A 19,980-nucleotide genomic window follows, 5' to 3' on the forward strand; every position below is an offset into this window, starting at 1 on the left:
TTTTTTTTATTTTTTTATTTTTTTGTGTGATCCGATCGAGATGTCTGATCCGAGATTTATCAATATGTTATAAGCCATCATAAATAAATATCACTTTCAGGTAGTAGAAGGTCGGAGAGACAACTTGGCATGGCGATTTAATCTGGACGCTGTTCTTAATGCATCCGAAAAGTTTGGTGAGGCTTCATCCTCAAAATGATGTTAATTAATGCCATGCAGCAGCGAGTCAGTCGCTATTATCTTTAATATTCTCATATTTTGTCATATCCTAACATTAAGGTGGACAAAAGAACAATCTGCAAAGTATGCCAACAAATATGTACTTGAAAGCATTACTAAGTCGCAGTCTTCCAAATGATACAATGTTAACTAAAGGATCATTTGTGGCACTTTGTTGTCATTAACAACTTGTAATTCTTGCAAGGAACTAAACTTCAGATTCCCTTATAAAGTTAATTGTAACTTGATGGTATAGTTTGTTAAACTAAAGCATGCTCTTTAGTTAATATATGGAAATTTAAAGAGGAGTATTAATCAGAAATTCTTTGATCAAATCAGCTCACAAACTTCATGCTGAAGCCTTTAATGGACTGATAAGAGCTCATGAAAGACTGAATTGGACCCTCTTTGGCATGTATTGGTTTGAATTATTGTTGAAATAACAGTTGTTATGACATTTTGAGATTGAATGCACTCATGCTGCATCAAAACCTTCATTCCAAGAAGAAAAAAAAAAAAGAAAAGTCAAATTATAGTACCCAAAATAATCCCCATTAGATATGACTTGAGACTTATGATGTGAATTGCTTACTCACCAGCCCAAGAAAAGGAACTTATAGGTCAATCAATGCTAGAGCAGAGTGACCAAGCAAAAAAAAAAAAAAAATGGTTCCTCATCATTGTAAGGCTGAAAAGAGGAAGATGAGAAAGAAACTTGGTGTTTTAGTCCTACTCATTCTGTGTACATCATAACTGGATGAAAAGTCATAATCAAATCAATTCTATAAATTAAGAAATCTAGATATGTCAAATCATAACAAGTACAAAAAAAAATATATGATGATCATATCAAGGGATATAAGACCCCTTTTTAACATAATAACTTTGACAATCATCTTTTTTTTCATCAATAGTTTCAGCAAAATACAGAGTGCATCTCAATGTCTTATAGCAGGACTATAATCAAGCCAGGTTGTTAACATATGATGCCATGGAATGGGTGCCATGCCCACCCCCATAACCTTTAAATCCATTGAAACACGTTTCAGTGCCACTGCCAACTTCATCTTCTTAAACATTCCAAGATCCACTCAAACAGGTGACTCTGGCCATTGCCGGCTTCATCTTGACTATATTCCCCCTGTCACAAAGGATTGTAAGAGTAGATCACACAAAAGCAGCAGTATTATTAATATTAATAACATCAATTCAAACCAGTCGACTCCCAAGGCTTCTATCAATATACAGTTTTGTCTTTCATATCAAATGAAATTATTGTCATGACTGCAAGAAATCAATCCTGAATTCCAAACCATCTGTATCAGTTGGCAAACAGTGTGTATGCTTTGATGGATTTTGGTGAAGACACACAGATGGGTAAGTAAGAAGGCAAGAGGAGAAAGAAAATACAAGAGAGAAACGATAAAATAAATTACACACAACTGTCAGAGTTGCTGCGGACTGCATGCACAGAGGAGGAGGCTGATGATGCCAAGTGGAGAATCTTTCTTATGTTCAGCTTTATCAAACTTGCCACAACAAGGGACACTTGCAATCTCCTCCTCTTCCTCCTCCTCCTGCATGGGGCAGCACCCTTCCTGACACCAAGTTTGCCCAACACTGCTGCTCGAACTACAACAGAAATGGGATGACACTTCTGACCTACTATACTTATATTACAACAGGAAGATGTGTTGAACCATGGTTTGCTTCTTTGACGTTTTAAAGAACGATGTTGTCGTTCCATTGGAGAGGGTAAAAGAAAAGCTTTTATTTAGAGTTTCTTTTTTTTTTCTTCTAATTTTTGCGTAGATATTTAGTCATTCACATACCAACACTCAATTCTTATTATTGCCCGATGATCGTAAATGACTAAATGTTGGCATATGAATAACAGGTGCATCAAGGGAAAATAAAAAAGAATTTGTGACTACATGTTAGTACACCTTTATGTCGTGGTTGAGGAGTCAGCACAACTCGGTCTAGTTTCGGATGTCCAAGGGTGCTCATGTGAAAACTTTCGTGAGTGAGACGGACGTCGGGTCGGGATGGGTCGTGAGAGTTGTTGTATGCTATTGCATCGCTAGCTCCTACACTCAGGTCAAGGTCGAGAAAAGTTTTTTCCGATCTTACCTCTCCGAAGCTCAAGTTAGAATTGAGCGGAATAAAAGTGAGTCGAATGTGTTTAGCCCCTCGACATTGGTCGGACAATCGACATTTATACCTGGGAGTCGACCGTATAGTGCGGGACGATGCCACGTGGTGTCGTCCCGAGCTTTCTAGGGCGGCTTCGTACTCGACGATGCTATCCCGAGTTTCTCGAGGTAGCTTTGTACCCAATAACACTGTCCTGAGTATCTCAAGCCAACATATGATGGTCTCTTAAATCCCTACCGGTGTTATCAAAGGATATGTTACCAAAATGTGTCTTATCAATACCCATAAATTGTATGACTTATGAAACAGAATTTAATTTTGCATAATACGTTGACTTTTGCAAGTACTTCCCCACAAAAATACATGTTAGCAAGATAAATGAGATTTTAGCTTACTATATGAAATTTATAATTTGATATATATATTTTTCTAAAAAAATAAAATTAAAATTTGGAATTCAATAACTAAATGATCTTTGCGTGCTTATTATAAAATATGGAAAATAAGGTGGAAGTTTTCTGAAATATGGATAAATTAATTTTTTTTTTTTTAAGTTTGAAGGTTCTGTGTTTGTTTTAATGTTAAGAGAATCAAATTAAATTAGTCAATCAACCATCTTAGCCATTAAAATTTTTGATTATCGACAACAAGGTTTAGGATTACTATTTATCCTTCAAAAATTATAGTAGGATTTTTTTAGTTCATTGAGGTTATAAGTCATTTCCTAATAAAAAACAATCTTTTGAAGCTCGCATATATATATATATATATATATATATATATATATATATATATATTATATAAAGTTTGTTTTTTAAGGATTAATCCCAACTAAATTCTTGTCAACCCAAATAATATAATTAAAAAATAATAAAAAACCAGGGACACAGAAGATATTCTTCTACCAATAATACGAAAAGATAATAACTTAAACCTTATTATCAATCAATTTATTATTGTATGTAATCTCGCGTTTGTTGAAAGGAATATTACGTGGTTGCGAAGATGAGAAGGGTAAAATCGTAACTTACTCGATCAAATTGACAACCGCATGTTTGTGGCTCATTAAATCGCCTCCTTTTCCTCTTTCTTTCTCTCTCTCTTTCTCTGGAATAAAGCAAAGACGCGAACGGCAGCGCAGAGCTGTCTCCGCCTCCCTCCACTCCTCTCGCCGTCTCCAAGGAAGAGGTAAGTAAGAAGAAGGCAAAAGAAGAGCTTTTAAGGGCTTCGATGGCTTCTCGAGTGGCGTTCCGGCCGGAGCCTATCCTCTGCTTCTCTCCCGCGAGGAGCAAAAGGAATGCCAGATCTTCCAGGGTCTCCATGGCCTCGACCATTCGCTCCTCCTCCGCCACCAAGTGAGATCCTTTCCTTCTCGTGATCTATCCTCGCATTGGATTGAACGCTTTGACGCTCCTTGGTGCTATTTCCCCGATCTGGTCTCTTAATTTCCTCTTGCGTGAAATGTCTGGCTCGGGCGATTTGGATGCATCCAACTTTTTAAAATTTTCTGGGTTTAGGTCTGTAAACTCTTTTTTGATTCAGGTTACTACTTTTTCTGCTGTTTCTCATTTGTGATTGGCGGAAAGTTGGCAACTTTACTCCTTCCATGCTATCAAGATGCCATTTCCCTTATCTTTTTCTTTCCCTAGTCGACCTATCGGTGTTCCCTTTCTTTTATTGGGTATTAATTTGGGTTTATAGTTCTTAATGATTTTTCGGCACCGGTTTCGTGTTGAGTTCGTGGCCTCAATTTTGTGAAATATGGGCGTTATCCTGCCTTAGAAGACATTTTAGTGGTTTCCCCTTTTTGTTATTGTCAGGCGACATATTCGTTTTCGCTGGAATGACGTGTTGTCTTTCTGTTGAAGTTAACAACATAGGTTAAGCTTTTGTTGAAGTTAACTGATATAATTTCAACTGATCTTGTTAATGGTGATAAATGCGTGGCCTCGCGATTCGGAATGGTTAGCGTGTACTAGATGCAGGTTTCTCGTGGCATGTCAGAATACGTCTTGAATCTATTCAGAATATATGTGTTCTTGTTCCTATTTAATGAATATGCTTCGTTTTTTATTTTCTTAGTTATTCTGTTGGGTCGTTTTGGTTGGTAATTTAATTGCACATGGCCAAATTAACACCTTTTAATGTGTATTCTAATCAAAAGAATCCTCTTAGTTGTCCACAACAATGCTTCCTGTACTGATCCTAACTTCTTGGATGCTTATTATAGCAATCTCTTCATGTCACATCTGTCTTTGTTCGAGATTGAGAATTATTGTATACCATATGAACAGGAACGCAACTTTCAAGCACTTATGGAGACATGATCGTTCCATTAGACAAGTCTGAATCTTGGCATAAATTTGCTTGTGTTATGTGTGATAGATCTCAAAGCGCATGTCTCCGTCTGTCTTCATGCATATTTTTATTTGTTCAATCATATTAAAAAAAATTGTAGCCAGTAGTTCTAGCTCAAAAGAATGAAATAATAGGTGAGACACCTTACATCATATACTTCTTGTGAAATATGCTTTGACATTTCACTTACCAGTTCTAGTTATGTGGAAAATATATCTTTACCGTAACAGCAAGTGCATGCCACACATGCAGAAAAATATTTTGCTAGGATAAATACTTGTGAGATCAACTGGGCACATTCTAGCATAATATCTTCTTTTGTTTCACAATAAATGTCACCTTTCTTCCATTGGCAAATTTGGACATGTGTTGCAGTCAAAATGGTTGATAATGTCATGGTTCACTTTTTCTTTCATGCTCAATCCTAACCATGAATTATCTTCAGCACCAATTTTATAGATGACCAATTAGGCTGCTCCCACAGTGGTAGGTCTTTGTTGGTTTTAACAGTTTTTATGTGTAGGAGCCTGCAATTTGTTAACAATATTATCATTTGTCGTTTTACACCCTTAAGTCCTTTATTACATACACCATACACCAACAAAACAAGTCGTGGATTTTTTGCACTCGTAATGATGTTATATTATGAGTATAATTGCATTTATATGGTGGCATGCCATCCATATTGTAGTCCAGACTAGAGGACTTTAGAAAGGTATGTGACCTTTAGAGGATACTCTTCTTTTCTTTCAAGAATATTGTACAATCTTTTATTTTTTTGGAATCTTGTACATTGTTAATTATAGTAATCAAGCCTATTATATGTATAACATTCAAGCTTGTCCTCTAACTAGGAAGTCTAGATGACTTTTGATTCCCTAAACCAAAAACATACAACTACTAACCAATTTACCTAGAGATTGGAATTTTATTGAAACTCAAATGCTCTCTATGATCATCTTAACTGAGCTTTAAAATGATTATAGGAAAAATATGGTGAAAATCACTACAGAAAATTTGCTAAACCTTTGTCAACTCTATAAACAAAAGGCATAAGCAATTGACTTGTCCCAAATAAGCCAAATCTGATAAAAATTACCCCTTGGATCATTTCTTTTCTCCTTCCATGCAGAGATCTCATCGTTGACATTTTTGATGCTGGAGCACTTGGTAATCCAATTCAATCACTGAAATACAAGAATGAATACCAATGGTACATGAATGCTTAAATACATTATATCTTTGAAGGAATATGGCAGATCTAATTCAATCTTCCTGATTAATTTTCTGATTTTATTGACTTCAGGTGGAAAGGAAGGGATGGATTCCTGTACCATCATCAAGAAACAATCACTTTAATAAATTCCAGCTTATTTTGTTCTAAATACTCTGCTAAAATAAAAAATTGATGGGCTGTGATTTTGAGCTACTGCATATGTATCCTTGAAAAATCCAGAAATCTGATGTACGCCCTAGGAAGTTGCAAATGCCATTTCCTTGCACTAACTTTCACCAACTATCAGTACTTTATCTTAACTAGAAAAATTATATTATGTTATTTCTTAGATTGTCCTAATTGCCTCTGTTTATATGTTCCTACTCATCCCCATGCTTCTATGCTAACCCTCCATTGTTCTAGATTGGCATGTTTGAATTCACTGCTCGCAGTTGATCTTATCATCCATCAATTTGACTGCCCAAACCTTATTTGCTGCTGTACTTTTGGATCAATTCAAGTTTTCTTTTAGTAATATTACAGGAAGACTAGTGGATCTTCAAATAAAGAATGAAACTGAAGGAAAAACAGAAGTTAGAACTGTTGGTGCTTGTGAGATGGAAAGATCTGAGGAAAAATATCATAAGGGGTAATATGATAAATTGATTGATCAATATTTATTTTGGGACAGTTGATTTTGTGGCAGACATTTGTTGAAGCTTTTAGTATTTGTAGGAGATCACATGATGTCCTCAATTTTGTCCAGGTAAATATAAAAGTAGGTTTGTTTCTAGGGGTACATGCATTGGCCTTGTGCTTGTGAGGTAAGAGACTGCATCCATTGACCTACCCATATCTTGTGTTGGCAGGAGCCTCATCCAGAGATCTACTCTTTTAACTTGTAGGCATGCACCTAATTTTGCCTGACAACTAATATCTTTGATGATAGTACCTCTTGTCGGAATACCTGCTTTGATCTTTATCTTTGTTATCTGAATTTGTCTGGGAAGGCATCTTTCAGTTTGATGGGTGACGATATTCATATTAAAGTTTATGCTTTTCTCTTGTGCCTTACCAAGCATCCCTTTGACAGACTCTCTTCTTAGGTAAATATCCTCAGGTGTTGTATCAACCATATAGAAATTCTTGACGCCCTTCACTAGACTGTCGATCTCTTATTTCATTCTACGTTAGTACCATGTCTGGGGAAGGACCAGTTGCCATTTCTGAATTGGCATGAAAGGATTAAAAGTAGGAACATGAAAGATTCTGAAGCCAACTGATGCATCCTGGGGATACGGCAATCATACTATATGCTTTAGAGGTCAATTATTGATAGGTCATTCAGAGCAGCAGCATAGTTGCTATTATGATAGTAAAAAGCTTTAGATACATTATTAGGAAAAGGAAAGAATTAAAAGAAAGAAAGAAAGAGGGAGATGCAAAAGGTGCTCTGCTTTAGAAACAGAGGAAGTTTGAGAGAAGATATATGTGACCTGAAAAAGAACACTTTCTTTCAGAATTTGTATGGCAGCAAAAACCTATATTTTCATATTAACTGGATGACCCCTCCCATCAAATAGCACAACTAGTTATTTTTGAAGTCTTAAAAATTTAACTATATATCTACTATGTACCAAATATGGACCCTTATACAAATTCAAAGGCCCCTTACTAAATTATAACAAATTCATTGGGCAGTATCAGAAAGGAAGTAGAAAAAAAATTGATTCTACATATTTCAATTTAGATTCTAATCGAGGAAGTCTGGATTAAATATTCAGATATGCGTTTGTGCTATTGGACCATGGCCATAAGTTGGTAGACAAAACTAATGTAAACTAATATATTATAGTTGGCAAGTGAGCAATTTTAACTTGCAGCAAATCATTCTCTCTATTGAAATAATCAAACAAATATCATCAGGGCATCAATCTTATCTGTTTTAACTAGGTGTAACAAGTGACTTTTTTCCCATATGTGTTTGGAGAAATTAGAAACTAAATATTTGCTTACATACTGTTATCAGTTCTGTTTTGAAGTACATACTATGAGTTCATTGACATTTTCCATGAACTGACTACTTAACTGTTATCTCTGTTATAAGCAAAAGTTTAACCTTTCGGGATCACTCCTCTGTTTCTAATGACTGACTAGTTGTTTGATTTGATAACAGAAGTTGTTGCTTATAACTTGAATGTCATATCGGGATGCAAAGAAATCTTGCATTTTCTAGAATCTACTATTGATGCGAGGAAAATGACTGATGTACTTGTACTACTCTTGATTTCATGAGACTATGTAACATAATCATGACAAAGTTGGATAGTTTATATATTCTTTTGTCCTGCAATGAAGAAAGTATCCTCAGTAGTGTATCTGTGATCAACCTCTTCACTTCATTGTATATGATTGTTATTTTAAGAACATCACAATCATAATCAGAAGCATTTACAATTTTAACTTTGGTGTATTCTCTTAAAATATTTAGACTTGTCTCCTCTGTGTTTTACTTATTCAATACTTGGATGGTGGCAACGGTTCTGTAATATTTACTCTTTCCGTTTTCTTGAGTTTTTAATGTATACTTGTCCAACTTCCAGCTTTATGTGTGAGTAATTTATTCAATGATTCTGTTTCAGAACTAGAAATTATTACTTCTCAAGAATAGTAATGATACTTACGTGTATTGGATATGATGAATTTACTCAATAATATTTTAGGCATCATGATCAAGAATCAATAATCTGTGTTCTGAACAAATTTTGTCTATTCTTCTAGGGTTGAGACTCCAAGAAAGCCCTTCACTCCTCCTCGTGAGGTACATGTCCAAGTCACTCATTCCATGCCACCTCAGAAGATCGAGATTTTTAAATCATTAGAGGATTGGGCAGAAAATAATATACTGGTGCATCTGAAGCCTGTCGAGAAGTGTTGGCAACCACAGGATTTTCTTCCCGATCCTTCATCGGAGAGTTTTTATGAGGAGGTTAAGGAATTGGGTGAGCGGTCTAAGGAGATCCCTGATGATTATTTTGTTTGCTTGGTTGGAGACATGATCACTGAAGAAGCTCTTCCTACATACCAAACAATGCTAAACACTCTCGATGGTGTCAGAGATGAGACAGGAGCAAGTCTTACGTCTTGGGCTATCTGGACTAGGGCTTGGACTGCGGAGGAGAACAGACATGGAGATCTTCTCAACAAGTATCTGTACCTGTCTGGAAGAGTGGACATGAGACAAATTGAGAAGACAATTCAGTATCTTATTGGTTCAGGAATGGTAAGATTTCTTTACGTTCTATGTTGCTAATGCCTTCACTGATTTTTAAGATTTTTAATTGGGGTGCATTCCTTAACTAAAAAGAGCCATGTTGATAAAAGAAATTGAACCAATAATCATGAAACTAATATGAATCCTACATTTATTGAGATGAGGCCACCTTACGAACTACTGCATTTAACTTTTGAGACCCATCATACGTAGGTACGAGGCTTTTCACCTTATTGTCCGGAAAGAAAATAAAAAGGAACCCCTAAATTTTCTAATCAACTGCTTTTCTCCCCAAGTTGATGAGTAGTTGATCATCAAAATGGCATGTCCATCCATTGCCTAGTGTTTTGTCGTGATTGCTTTGGGATTTGAAAGTGCTTTGGCATTTGCAGGATCCTAGGACGGAGAACAATCCATATCTTGGTTTTATTTATACCTCGTTTCAGGAGCGGGCAACCTTCATATCCCATGGGAACACTGCCCGGCTTGCCAAGGAGCATGGTGATCTCAAATTGGCACAGATATGTGGAATCATTGCATCTGATGAGAAGCGTCATGAGACTGCATACACTAAGATAGTGGAGAAATTGTTTGAGATAGACCCAGATGGCACTGTTCTTGCATTTGCCGACATGATGAAGAAGAAAATCTCAATGCCTGCTCATCTGATGTACGATGGTCGTGACGATAACCTCTTTGAGCATTTTTCGGCAGTTGCCCAGCGGCTGGGCATCTACACGGCCAAGGACTATGCCGACATACTGGAGTTCCTTGTCACAAGGTGGAAAGTAGGTGAGCTAACTGGCCTCTCTGGTGAAGGGAATAAAGCCCAGGACTTTGTCTGCACTTTAGCTCCGAGGATCCGGAGGCTTGAAGAAAGAGCACAAGGGAGGGCCAAGAAAGCACCGGCCATACCTTTCAGTTGGATCTATGACAGGGAAGTGCAGCTATGAGCATCAAATAGAATGTTAAATCGTCCTTTCGATGCTGTCGATTTGCTATTTGTGAAAGTAACTTAAAGTCCATGTTTTGTTTTTCTTCTGTTCAAGTAATGGATGAGTTGGGAGGGGAGCTGTAGATTCTCTTCAAGCTATCAAAGTATCATCTTATGAGCAGGTGTTTGCTGCATAAGTTAGTTTACAGAGATGGACAGGTTCATGTCTGTATGCTTTCTCTTTTGTCCCCTTTTTGCCCATGGACAAGTGCTGTTGTTTGTCTGAGTGGAATAATTGATGCATATGAAACATAGCCTTTGCTCTTTTCTGTCATCTTGTTGAACTGAAAATGTTGTATATGTTAATATCCACAATGGCATGTCATCATTGAGCACATCAATTCCTTTTTAGAGTGACTGCCAGTATTTTTACATAACCAAAGCAGGATGGCCTACCAATGCTTTCACCAAACCAAACCAAACCAACCAAGCCAGAGTGGAATTTTTAAATTGATTATTGGTAAATTTAATTTTGGAAAAGAAAATTTGTGTGAAGGGGGGGGGGGGAGTCATGGTATTTATTTGACCATGACTTGAAGCTTAATGTGATTCAAACATAGGTGTTTCTCTGTTTGATTTCCAACAACATATTTGTTTTAATTTTTCAAAATAATAATTTGTACCCAATAAATACAAAATTACATCATCAATCGTAGCAATATTAACTATAATTTATCTTATTTCTAAGGTGGAAGGATTAAGCACTTATTTTATTTTTTGTTCAATAATGATAAACATTTCTAAAGCAAAAAAAACAACTTCTCTTCTTACATCATAATGTGCAACCTTTTTATGTCATCTTCCAAAACCATCCTAAGCAACTTTTTCAACTATAGTTTGTCTTAATTATATAGTGGAGAAAGGTTTGAGAAAACACTCTTCTTCTTCTTCTTCTTTTTTTTTTGTTCAATAATGATAGGTATTTCTGAAGGAAAAGGTAACCTTTCTGTTTGCATCATAACGTGCAACCTTTTTATATGCCATCTTCCAAAATTATCATAGAGTTTTTCAATTCATCTTATTTCTAAAATGGAAGAAAGGTTTGAGAGATCTTAATTTGACTTTGTTATTTTACAAATTTAAAGCAAAAATAATCGCTCAGCTTACATCAGTATGTTTATGACATCTTCCAAAAATATCATATTTTTGGATGATTGATCACATTTCTAATGTGGGAGAGAAGCTTTTATTTCTCTGTGCAACACTGATAATTATTTTCTAAGAGCAAAAACAAACTCTCTATTATTTTCTCTCCATGTTCTGAACTATATGTGCATGCATATATATCATGTTGTGTTTGGAAGAATGGACGAACACTCTGCTCGTAGAAAATATGAGAAATATGTCACATTTTCGACAAAACCGGTAAAAACTCTGCAAAATTTTTATGATTGAATACAATCAATAAAAATAATTTTAAGTGGTTTTCTGATTTCATGAGTTCGTTCATAAACCAGAAAATATGATAGATTCATTCAACCATATTCTATTAGAAGAGCAAAACATATTTCCAAAGAAGTGAAATAAATGGGTTGCTAGATTTGTAAAAGCAGCCTCACAAGTGCCATTTTGGCACTAAAAAGACAAGACAAAAAAGTGATAAGGCACAACAGGCAATCAGAGATGCAATGCCAAAATCACCCGCATATGGATATAGTAATCTGAAGCCAATAGAAGCAAAAAGTGAGGGAAGAAGAAAACATAACTAAGAGTTGGGAAGAGTTGGATGATATGCTCACTTAAGAAATTGGCGAATTCTCGGAACACTTGCAAGACTTTAATTCAACAAAGAAAACCAGAAAGAAGCACCATAAGCATGTGGATTGCATTTTCTGGCATCATAAATAGACAGGATATGAGGGCAAGGGAGAACCAAACATTTTATCAGATGAAACATAAGACAATTGCTAAATCGTCTCAATAATCTCAATAAATAGATTTGTCTCAGCACTCAAAAGGCAAAAGAACCAAGTTTCTGGGTGTGCCAATTCATGCTGTTTGTGCAGGCACTCAAGCCATGGGAACTTTCCCACATACTGAATGAAACCCGAAGACTAGTAAGAGTTTTGGTGTGAAATCAGATTGCGAAACAGGTACAGCTGCTTAATTATATTACATACAGCAGAAAAAAACTTCAAACACATTTGGGAACATTGATCTTGAACTTAATTGGACATGATCTAATAATCAAACATGTAAAACCATCAAGTAAGAATTCAGGAACACATAAATGGGATTAGTAGGATGCTCTTGCAGCACAAGAAAACTACACCTGAACTTGCACTACTTAGATGATGGAAGATACACACGATGAAAACTTTTCATGGTAAGTTGCCTCCTACAAGTTGGGCATTTCTTCTGTCCCTGAACGGAGGCTTTTATGCATTTTAGACAGAAAATATGACCACAAATAGTTGATGCTGGCTCAACCAATGCATCCATGCAGACAGGGCAGGTGAAGATGGGTTCCCGTGTAAGTACCTTAACAGGCTCCGGTTTGGATTTAATCACATTCTTTCTCTGCAATTTCCAAGTCAGAATCTAGTTAAAATCTTTAACTACAAGTTTGATCACTAGAAAGGAGAAACAAAAGGCAGATACACAAAGGAAAATAAAATTTTTATGGTTGTGGAGGTGGATAACTTAAAAGTTATTGATTAAGCAGCTTATGTTATGACCAGCAACTGAATCACAAAATATGCATTGCAGCATCAGATGATAGTATTCCAGTAACTATTTATGCCACAGTTACCTCCGAAAGGTCAAACTATCCCATCTACCTATCATAAAAACACTCAGAGAGGACTATGCTCATGCACCAAGTCCCAAGAATCATTCGTTCCTACAATATTGTTGAAAAAAATATTCATAGAGAACTATGTTCTTGCATCAAATCCCAAGAATAATTTGTTTCTAGAACATCGTTTTTCCAAGGCAATGTGATCTTTAGACTAGCAACAACCAAGGAAACCTTCATCTCCTAACAGAAAATTCAATTTGATGCAGCAAGAGAGATGGTTTCCCTTCAAGCCAAGGTATTTGATTTCTCATCAACCAGTCCATACTGACTGGTTCAAAAAATTTACTGGTACAGGCATCAACCAGTATGCGGACTGCTCCATTTAGTGTAGTTTGGTCCGGTCTGAATAAAAAAAACCCTTAGGTCTCCTTCTCTTAGGGCTCACAATTAACAAGTCCTCTCGTCTCTATGCTTGAGTGGCCACTTCCACCCAATCACCTGCCGCCTGCCCATCAACCTCTTTTATGATACTTACCCTCCTAAACCTTTTCTCCTCTCCTCTTTCTCCACTGCATCTTCTAGCTCCTCTTCTTCTTCGTCCTCCTTTCTCTGCCTTCTTCCTCCTTCCTCCCTCCCTACCAACACATCGGTACCCCGATACGTTCTAGTGTACCATGTGTTGTTATGTCAGAATGGATTGGAGCTGTAATGGTCCGTCCATTGACCAGGATGGGTCTGATACCCAAAATTGAAAACCTTGCTTTGAACCATATATAAAATATTACCATTTACCTTGTGATCATAAAGATAACTTTGACTATGCATTTTTATTGTTTAATCTTCTTCCTTGTTGATTCCCAGCATGACATTTAATTGTTGACACCAACAAAGACTTTGTCACATCTTTTCAGAAAATGTGAATTTTTCAAGATTTATTATCGAGCTAGGTTGTAACTCCAAAGTACAAGAATCTTGCTTGGTTCCTCTTAACTTGATTTCTCACATAGCTCTCAACTGAGTTGAAGAAAGCGAAAAGATTCACACAGCCAATTTCAAGTAGTCAAAAAAGAATGGCTTCTTCTTATTGTTGTTACCCACATACCCACAAAAGGTATACATGCCTTCGCTGGATCGAAGGGAAAAGATTCACACAGCCAATTTCAAGTAGTCAAAAAAGAATAGTTTCTGCTTCTTCTTCATATTGTTGTTACCCACTTACCCACAAAAGGTTTAAGATTCAAGCCTCCACTGGACCAACAATTTAATAAGTGACAATACACCAAAAGGCCTGACAATAATTTTCTTTTTTCAATTGTAAAGGACTTTGTTCAAAATGCAGAAGTCAACTTATATGGTTGAAAGATAACCAGTGTTGGGCAGTTTCAAACCATACCAAGTACCGTTATGGCAAACTTGCAAGGGCATCATACTGGTTTGGTCACCAATTGGTGGCACCGGACCGAAATTTAAAACCTTTTCTACATGACATCTTTCAGATTCTTGTTTGTAGGAATTTCACTAATTACCAGTTGCATAGCAGCTGCAAATAGGGAAAAGGTCCTGACTTGAACCCTTTTACAGGACAAATTTAATAATCTTTTTTTTTGTGTTAAGAATGCTATAATAGCTGATGTGACACCACTACTGTTGCAAGGATGCAACATGTGAACCATCTTGACAAAAGACAGAAGAGACTACTCCACAATTTAAGCACATAAGGATTAGCATTTGGTTTGGACAAGTATTTGGTTGAGGGCATGTTTATGAATGATCCAGATTAGTTATCTAAGCCTAACATAAACTTGCTCTGGATAGCAGGCCAGTTGTCTTAAATCTTACTTGCTGAAGCACTCAAAAGTAGGTTACCTCAATCGATTAATTATTTCAGTACTTGCAGCATGACTGCATGACTAGCAAAAGATTGATGAACTATGAGTCACATGCTAGATATGATACTAGGCCTTCTCATCCTATGCATGTCAATTGAAGTGCCACGAGACATTTAGATACTGATAATCAAAACTATATACATATCATGTTACAAATTTAATAATGCAAAAGGGTGAGATGCTAGTGTCTTCCTGGGGAAACAACTACTCATTACCCTTTCTAACATGCTACTCTTATCGTTCAACATGGTCTATGATACTGCTGCACCAAATTCCTTCAACCATGCAATATATTGATCAGAAACACCAACCACCCAAAATGATGCTGATAGAGTTTCCAGTCCTTCAATTAATCAACTGTCACATGATATTCCAACAATGGAGCTTCTCAAGGTTCATGTTACCTTGAGAAGATTCTGAAAGAAAAAGAGACAAACATCATGAAGCCAAAAACCAAGAGAGTAATTCCAACAATTGCTATTCTTGCCTTTCACTTAATAAAGAATTAAGAATAGATGCATTGATAGACAATTAACTCAAAAGAACATACTCAAAGTGATTTGAGAGTTTGAGTGGGACTGTGGGAGCAGATGTGAACTAAGTATGACTATTCAATTCTTTATTACATAAAGGGGATAGAAAACCTGGATAAAGATAGCTAATGAAGTGGATTGTTTTCTCAACAAGAAGCATGAATAAGCTTCTAATTAATCCCTTGAGACCTGTAACTCATAAGCTCAGAATACATCCTTTATTGAATGAATTCCAATGAACTCACAAAAGAATTAACTCAGCTAAAATGAATACCTCAATTCTTTCTCCTCTTTTTTAATTTTGCATTTTCAAGAAATGCCACCCAGAACAGAATAAAAGAAAACACAAGGTTCATAACCAAACGATCAAGTTCCCTGACTCCTAACTAAACATTCAAATATATTTAACTTATGTACTTGCGAAAGCAATTCCATTTCTTAAACCCAGTATAGAAAAATGTGATAACCTATTGCCATCTGTACAAAAAAAGAAGAGCTCATTTCATGAATAATGATTATTAGCATAATAAGAAGTCAGAAGTTAAAAATATTAAAGATCATTTAAGGTGTAGTCTAGTCAAGTGAAGAACTTTGATCTACTAACCCTCCAGAAAATAAGCAACCAATGTCATTTAGATGAAATACAAATCGATTAAATTGTTTACCATTATAATAAAAGAAATAATAGATAGATAAACAGAAAATTATATTTAGTATTGCAAAGAAAAATACAGAACAAACACATTTACCTTGGCATTATGCTCCTCTTCCAAATCAGGATAATGATCACAATCAATAGCTGTCCTGCTCATCGAACTTCTAGCCCGCTTATTACGAGTGTTCATAGGTGATTTTGCCACTTGTTCCTCTACAATAATGACTTAAAAATGGACAAATGTCAGGCTAACACCAGTAACTGGATGAATAACAGCAGATATGACAGTAATAATAGTAGACACAGTAACAATAGTAGACATTAAGAGCAGACCAATCAAATTTCTCAGGATGTGAAGTTTTTCTATATTATAATTTGCAGGAATATACAATTCAGTATGGATAAGAATCTGCAGTAGCCAAAACAATTTTGTTTGATATCTTGAGATAGATCAACTGGGTTGCCAGAAACAAAAAGGGGCTAAAATCGGCTAAAGTTACCTAAACCAATAGTGATTGGTTCTTCATGATTCGAACCGACTTGTGTAATAGAAGAAGCTAAAGACGAAGAACGAAGAAAAGCTCAAACTATACCTTACCTTAGGGGCCAAAGAACCGCTAGATTATTTCACCACCTCTCACCCCCATTTGATTATTTTTCTAATAAACAAACTACTCCCTAAAAATAAGCCACATAATATTGATAACTATCAAATCATCAGTAATAACAACCGTACCAGTCCTTTATTATCACTTCGATGCGGTTGCTACAGTACAGTTTTATAAGTTTCTTAACCTTTTTAATTTTCTTTGATTTTTTTATTTATAGTCTAATAGTTAGTGTTATCTTTTTTTATTTTAAATAACTTTCCAACTTAAATGGGAATCCTATCCAGCCATCTGGATCATCACTAAGCAGATCACACAGGCTATACCAGGATAATGTCAATATTGTGAACCTTGAAACAAGGAGAATCACCAATGTGCTTTTTACCTTGGAAAATCCTTCAAGGAACTTGTCATTGTCAATGGGTAAGACATTGATACGATAATCATTATCAGTTTTCTTTTCAGTGCAAAGGTACATTCTTGTCCATCATAATCACCCTCATGACATCCATCCTCCTCATGATGTACAATATTATTTCTACCAAATCAGTAAATCTAGGAAGAGACAGAAAGAGAGGAGGAGTTGGAGGACACCCAAAGACCAAACATCGAACAGCTAAAAAATTCAAAAAAACTATTAATAATTACCTTTTACATACATGCAAAAACTTTCTTTATATTGCCTACCAAATAAGCTGTTTTATTCAGTTTGGATTTTAAGATAAAACATTCTGATTACAAGATTTAGAAAATAAAGATAGACTGTACACTTCTATTTCCTATTATTTTCAAACCAGATCAAATCAAACGTCACAAATTATACAATGGCTTATATTGTTAATTTTATATTATGCTTTAATTCCACCGATCACCTTTAGTCCCTCTACTTGATTCATTGTCCACAACATTCTCATTTCCATATGATCACACAAAAATAATGTCAATATACATCACAAGAATGCTAGATATTAAGTTATTCAACCATTGAAATTGATCAATATAAATAGACAGTATAAATAATCTTCAAGCGAAACCAAAGTACAACATTTCTGTGTGGTTGAGTAACTCGCCCTCGTTGGTCAAATGCCTCAGGAGTCAGGCTACTACCTGACAAAATAGTTTTTTCAAACAGTAAATATCATGTCTCTAGACAAAAAGAATGTGAGACTCACAGCTTAAGAATGTACCGTTTAGCCCTCCAGATTCATTTATCCAACTCACAGATCATTAAAAAACCTGTATCAATCCTTCAACCCAAACTCAAATTTATTTCAGATTTTGACACAATAAATTTCTCTCAGTACAACCTATTGCAAACCTCAAATGACATCATTTTTGCCCTTATACAATTGATGTTTACTTCTAAACAAAACAAATATGAACTTGAATTTAAGAAATACTTTTAACTTACTGACGATGTCAAACACTTTTAATGATCTTCTTAGATGTGTATGACGATTAAAAACTTAGTATTTCTTTAAAATAATATCTATGCACAAAAAGCAAAAGGTCATTTAAGAAATAAATAACCACTACAGTATGAATAAATGATTCTCACAACAAAGAAAATTTTATTTTCCAACTAGCACATGCCTCAGTTTATTTGATTCCCACGTAACAGCAGTTTCTGGCATATACTGACCTGGTTGTCTCAAATTTGTTTCCAGGTCTTCCTCTAGGATCATTGTCACAGGCTGGTTCCTTCTGAAGTGATTCCTCCCCTAAACCGATAAGAACAAAAATCAAATGAAGAACAGGGGAAAAGATAAGATAAAGAAATAGATCGAAACAACAATCAGCCAAGTCAACGTAGGAGTTACAGCATGATGATAAAAGAAATAACAAAAAGCATAAAAAACCCTTAGAGTTAAACAAAAAAATATCATAATGTTAGCGAATATCATGCTAATATATGAGGGCTTTATACTATAACTTCAAAGATTAGATCAATGTCAAATCTGCTAAAAGCAAATAAGTGTTAGCTTACCTAGGAACTCAATATACAACATAATATAGTACATGACTGCAAAGATAAGAACATTGCTCAAATCTCCTAAAAACCAAGTTCTTCAATCTACTCAGAATGATGCAATTTACAGTACACAAAAGTACACAATAAATGTTCAAATATGATAAAAGCAAGCAAGAGTTTCAGGCTACACAGGAATTCAAATACAAAAGAGAAAATTACAAGAAAGTTCAAAAGACAAAGGTAAGACAGTTAAACTCCAGAGATAAAATAAATATTCTGATGCTAAAAGCAAGTGTCTTATCTTACGAATTCAAATACGACAGAAAAGATAATACAATTCTGCATAGACAAGTATTAGTATATAATAAGCCAAGAGACTAGGAATTACCAGGGGTAGCCCTCTCGAGGAAGAAAGAGTCACGACCTCATCCTCCATCAATTCTAGATCAATAAAATCACTGTGTGAACGGTCACTTGATGGTGCAGAGGACCCTTGCTGCTGTTCACTAGCAGGGCTGGGATGAGGAACAGCGGAAAAAGATGTTCCTCGAGAAATCTGTGGATGTCTAGAGCCAGAAGTGCCATCACACTGCTGGCACTCCACCGGAGGAAAGTTCAGATCCAAATTCGGAACCATCTTAGCGTGGATACCATCCCTCGCGTGCCTCTTTGAACCCTGCCTTGATGGTCCAAGGGTGCTCATGTTCTATACCAATACAGTAAAACCTAAATTTCCAAAAGCATCACAGCATAAAAATCAATCCAAAATTTTCATCGAAGAACAATTTGTGCAGAAGATAGAGAAAAGACAACTTTTTTCGCCTATTGTTTTTTTTTTTACAATTGGAATAGCGGGAAAGAACAGCGTCAACACTAATCGTATAATCGATAAAGAAAATCCAAATAGCCCAAGTTCTTCTCAAGAAAAATTTCTCGAAACAAAGACTCGAAATCTATAAGAAGATTAGAAGAACAAAAAGAGAAAGGCATGACAGGCAAGAAACAAAAAGGGGCAAAAGAAATTGAATCAACGAAATAACAAATCCAAACGTGAATAAAGACAAAATCTTAAAAGATTCAAATAAATCCCAAAACGAACTCAGATTTCGCCGGAGAGAAACACCGAGAAATTTCACCCACCAGCACCGATCGAAGATTCGGGACGATCGGGCCGAGACAAACCGGGGCGCTGTTCCCTAATTCTTCCCTAGGGTTTTAGCAGACGATCGAGATGGATCGAGGAGCTACGAAACGGAGAGGGCGAGACCAAAAGTTTGATATCGTGCTCATCCCTGCTCACGTCGCCGGTTATATAGCCGGTTCCGTGCCAGACCGTTGGGCTGATGTGAGCGCATACGTGGCCCG

General features: G+C 35.9%; 2 protein-coding genes across 5 annotated transcripts; one reads left to right on the forward strand and one right to left on the reverse strand.

The window, feature by feature from the left end:
* The first annotated feature begins 3,465 nt into the window (after positions 1-3,465).
* On the forward strand, positions 3,466-10,492 carry LOC135618515 (stearoyl-[acyl-carrier-protein] 9-desaturase, chloroplastic-like). Its single transcript, XM_065119412.1, has 3 exons — positions 3,466-3,731; positions 8,732-9,233; positions 9,617-10,492. Exons 1-3 carry the CDS (start codon positions 3,607-3,609, stop codon positions 10,175-10,177), a joined length of 1,188 nt encoding a protein of 395 aa, XP_064975484.1. The 5' UTR covers positions 3,466-3,606; the 3' UTR covers positions 10,178-10,492.
* A 1,885-nt stretch (positions 10,493-12,377) lies between these two features.
* Positions 12,378-19,910, reverse strand: LOC103994154 (uncharacterized RING finger protein C548.05c). 4 transcript variants are annotated; one of them, XM_009414471.3, is made up of 5 exons: positions 19,756-19,910; positions 19,004-19,341; positions 18,286-18,364; positions 16,130-16,260; positions 12,378-12,738 (listed from the first exon to the last, which is right to left on the reverse strand). In XM_009414471.3, the coding sequence occupies exons 2-5, from the start codon at positions 19,316-19,318 to the stop codon at positions 12,502-12,504; spliced, it is 762 nt and encodes a 253-aa protein (XP_009412746.2). In that variant the 5' UTR covers positions 19,319-19,341; positions 19,756-19,910; the 3' UTR covers positions 12,378-12,501. The 4 variants fall into 4 exon arrangements, with proteins under 4 accessions (XP_009412746.2, XP_064975485.1, XP_009412747.2 ...); XM_065119413.1 differs by having other exon boundaries at positions 19,004-19,291; positions 19,756-19,892; XM_009414472.3 differs by having other exon boundaries at positions 19,004-19,321; positions 19,756-19,891.
* Between the last annotated feature and the right edge of the window lie 70 nt (positions 19,911-19,980).

Source organism: Musa acuminata, chromosome BXJ2-8, assembly GCF_036884655.1.
Source record: "Musa acuminata AAA Group cultivar baxijiao chromosome BXJ2-8, Cavendish_Baxijiao_AAA, whole genome shotgun sequence".
Lineage (NCBI taxonomy): Eukaryota > Viridiplantae > Streptophyta > Magnoliopsida > Zingiberales > Musaceae > Musa > Musa acuminata.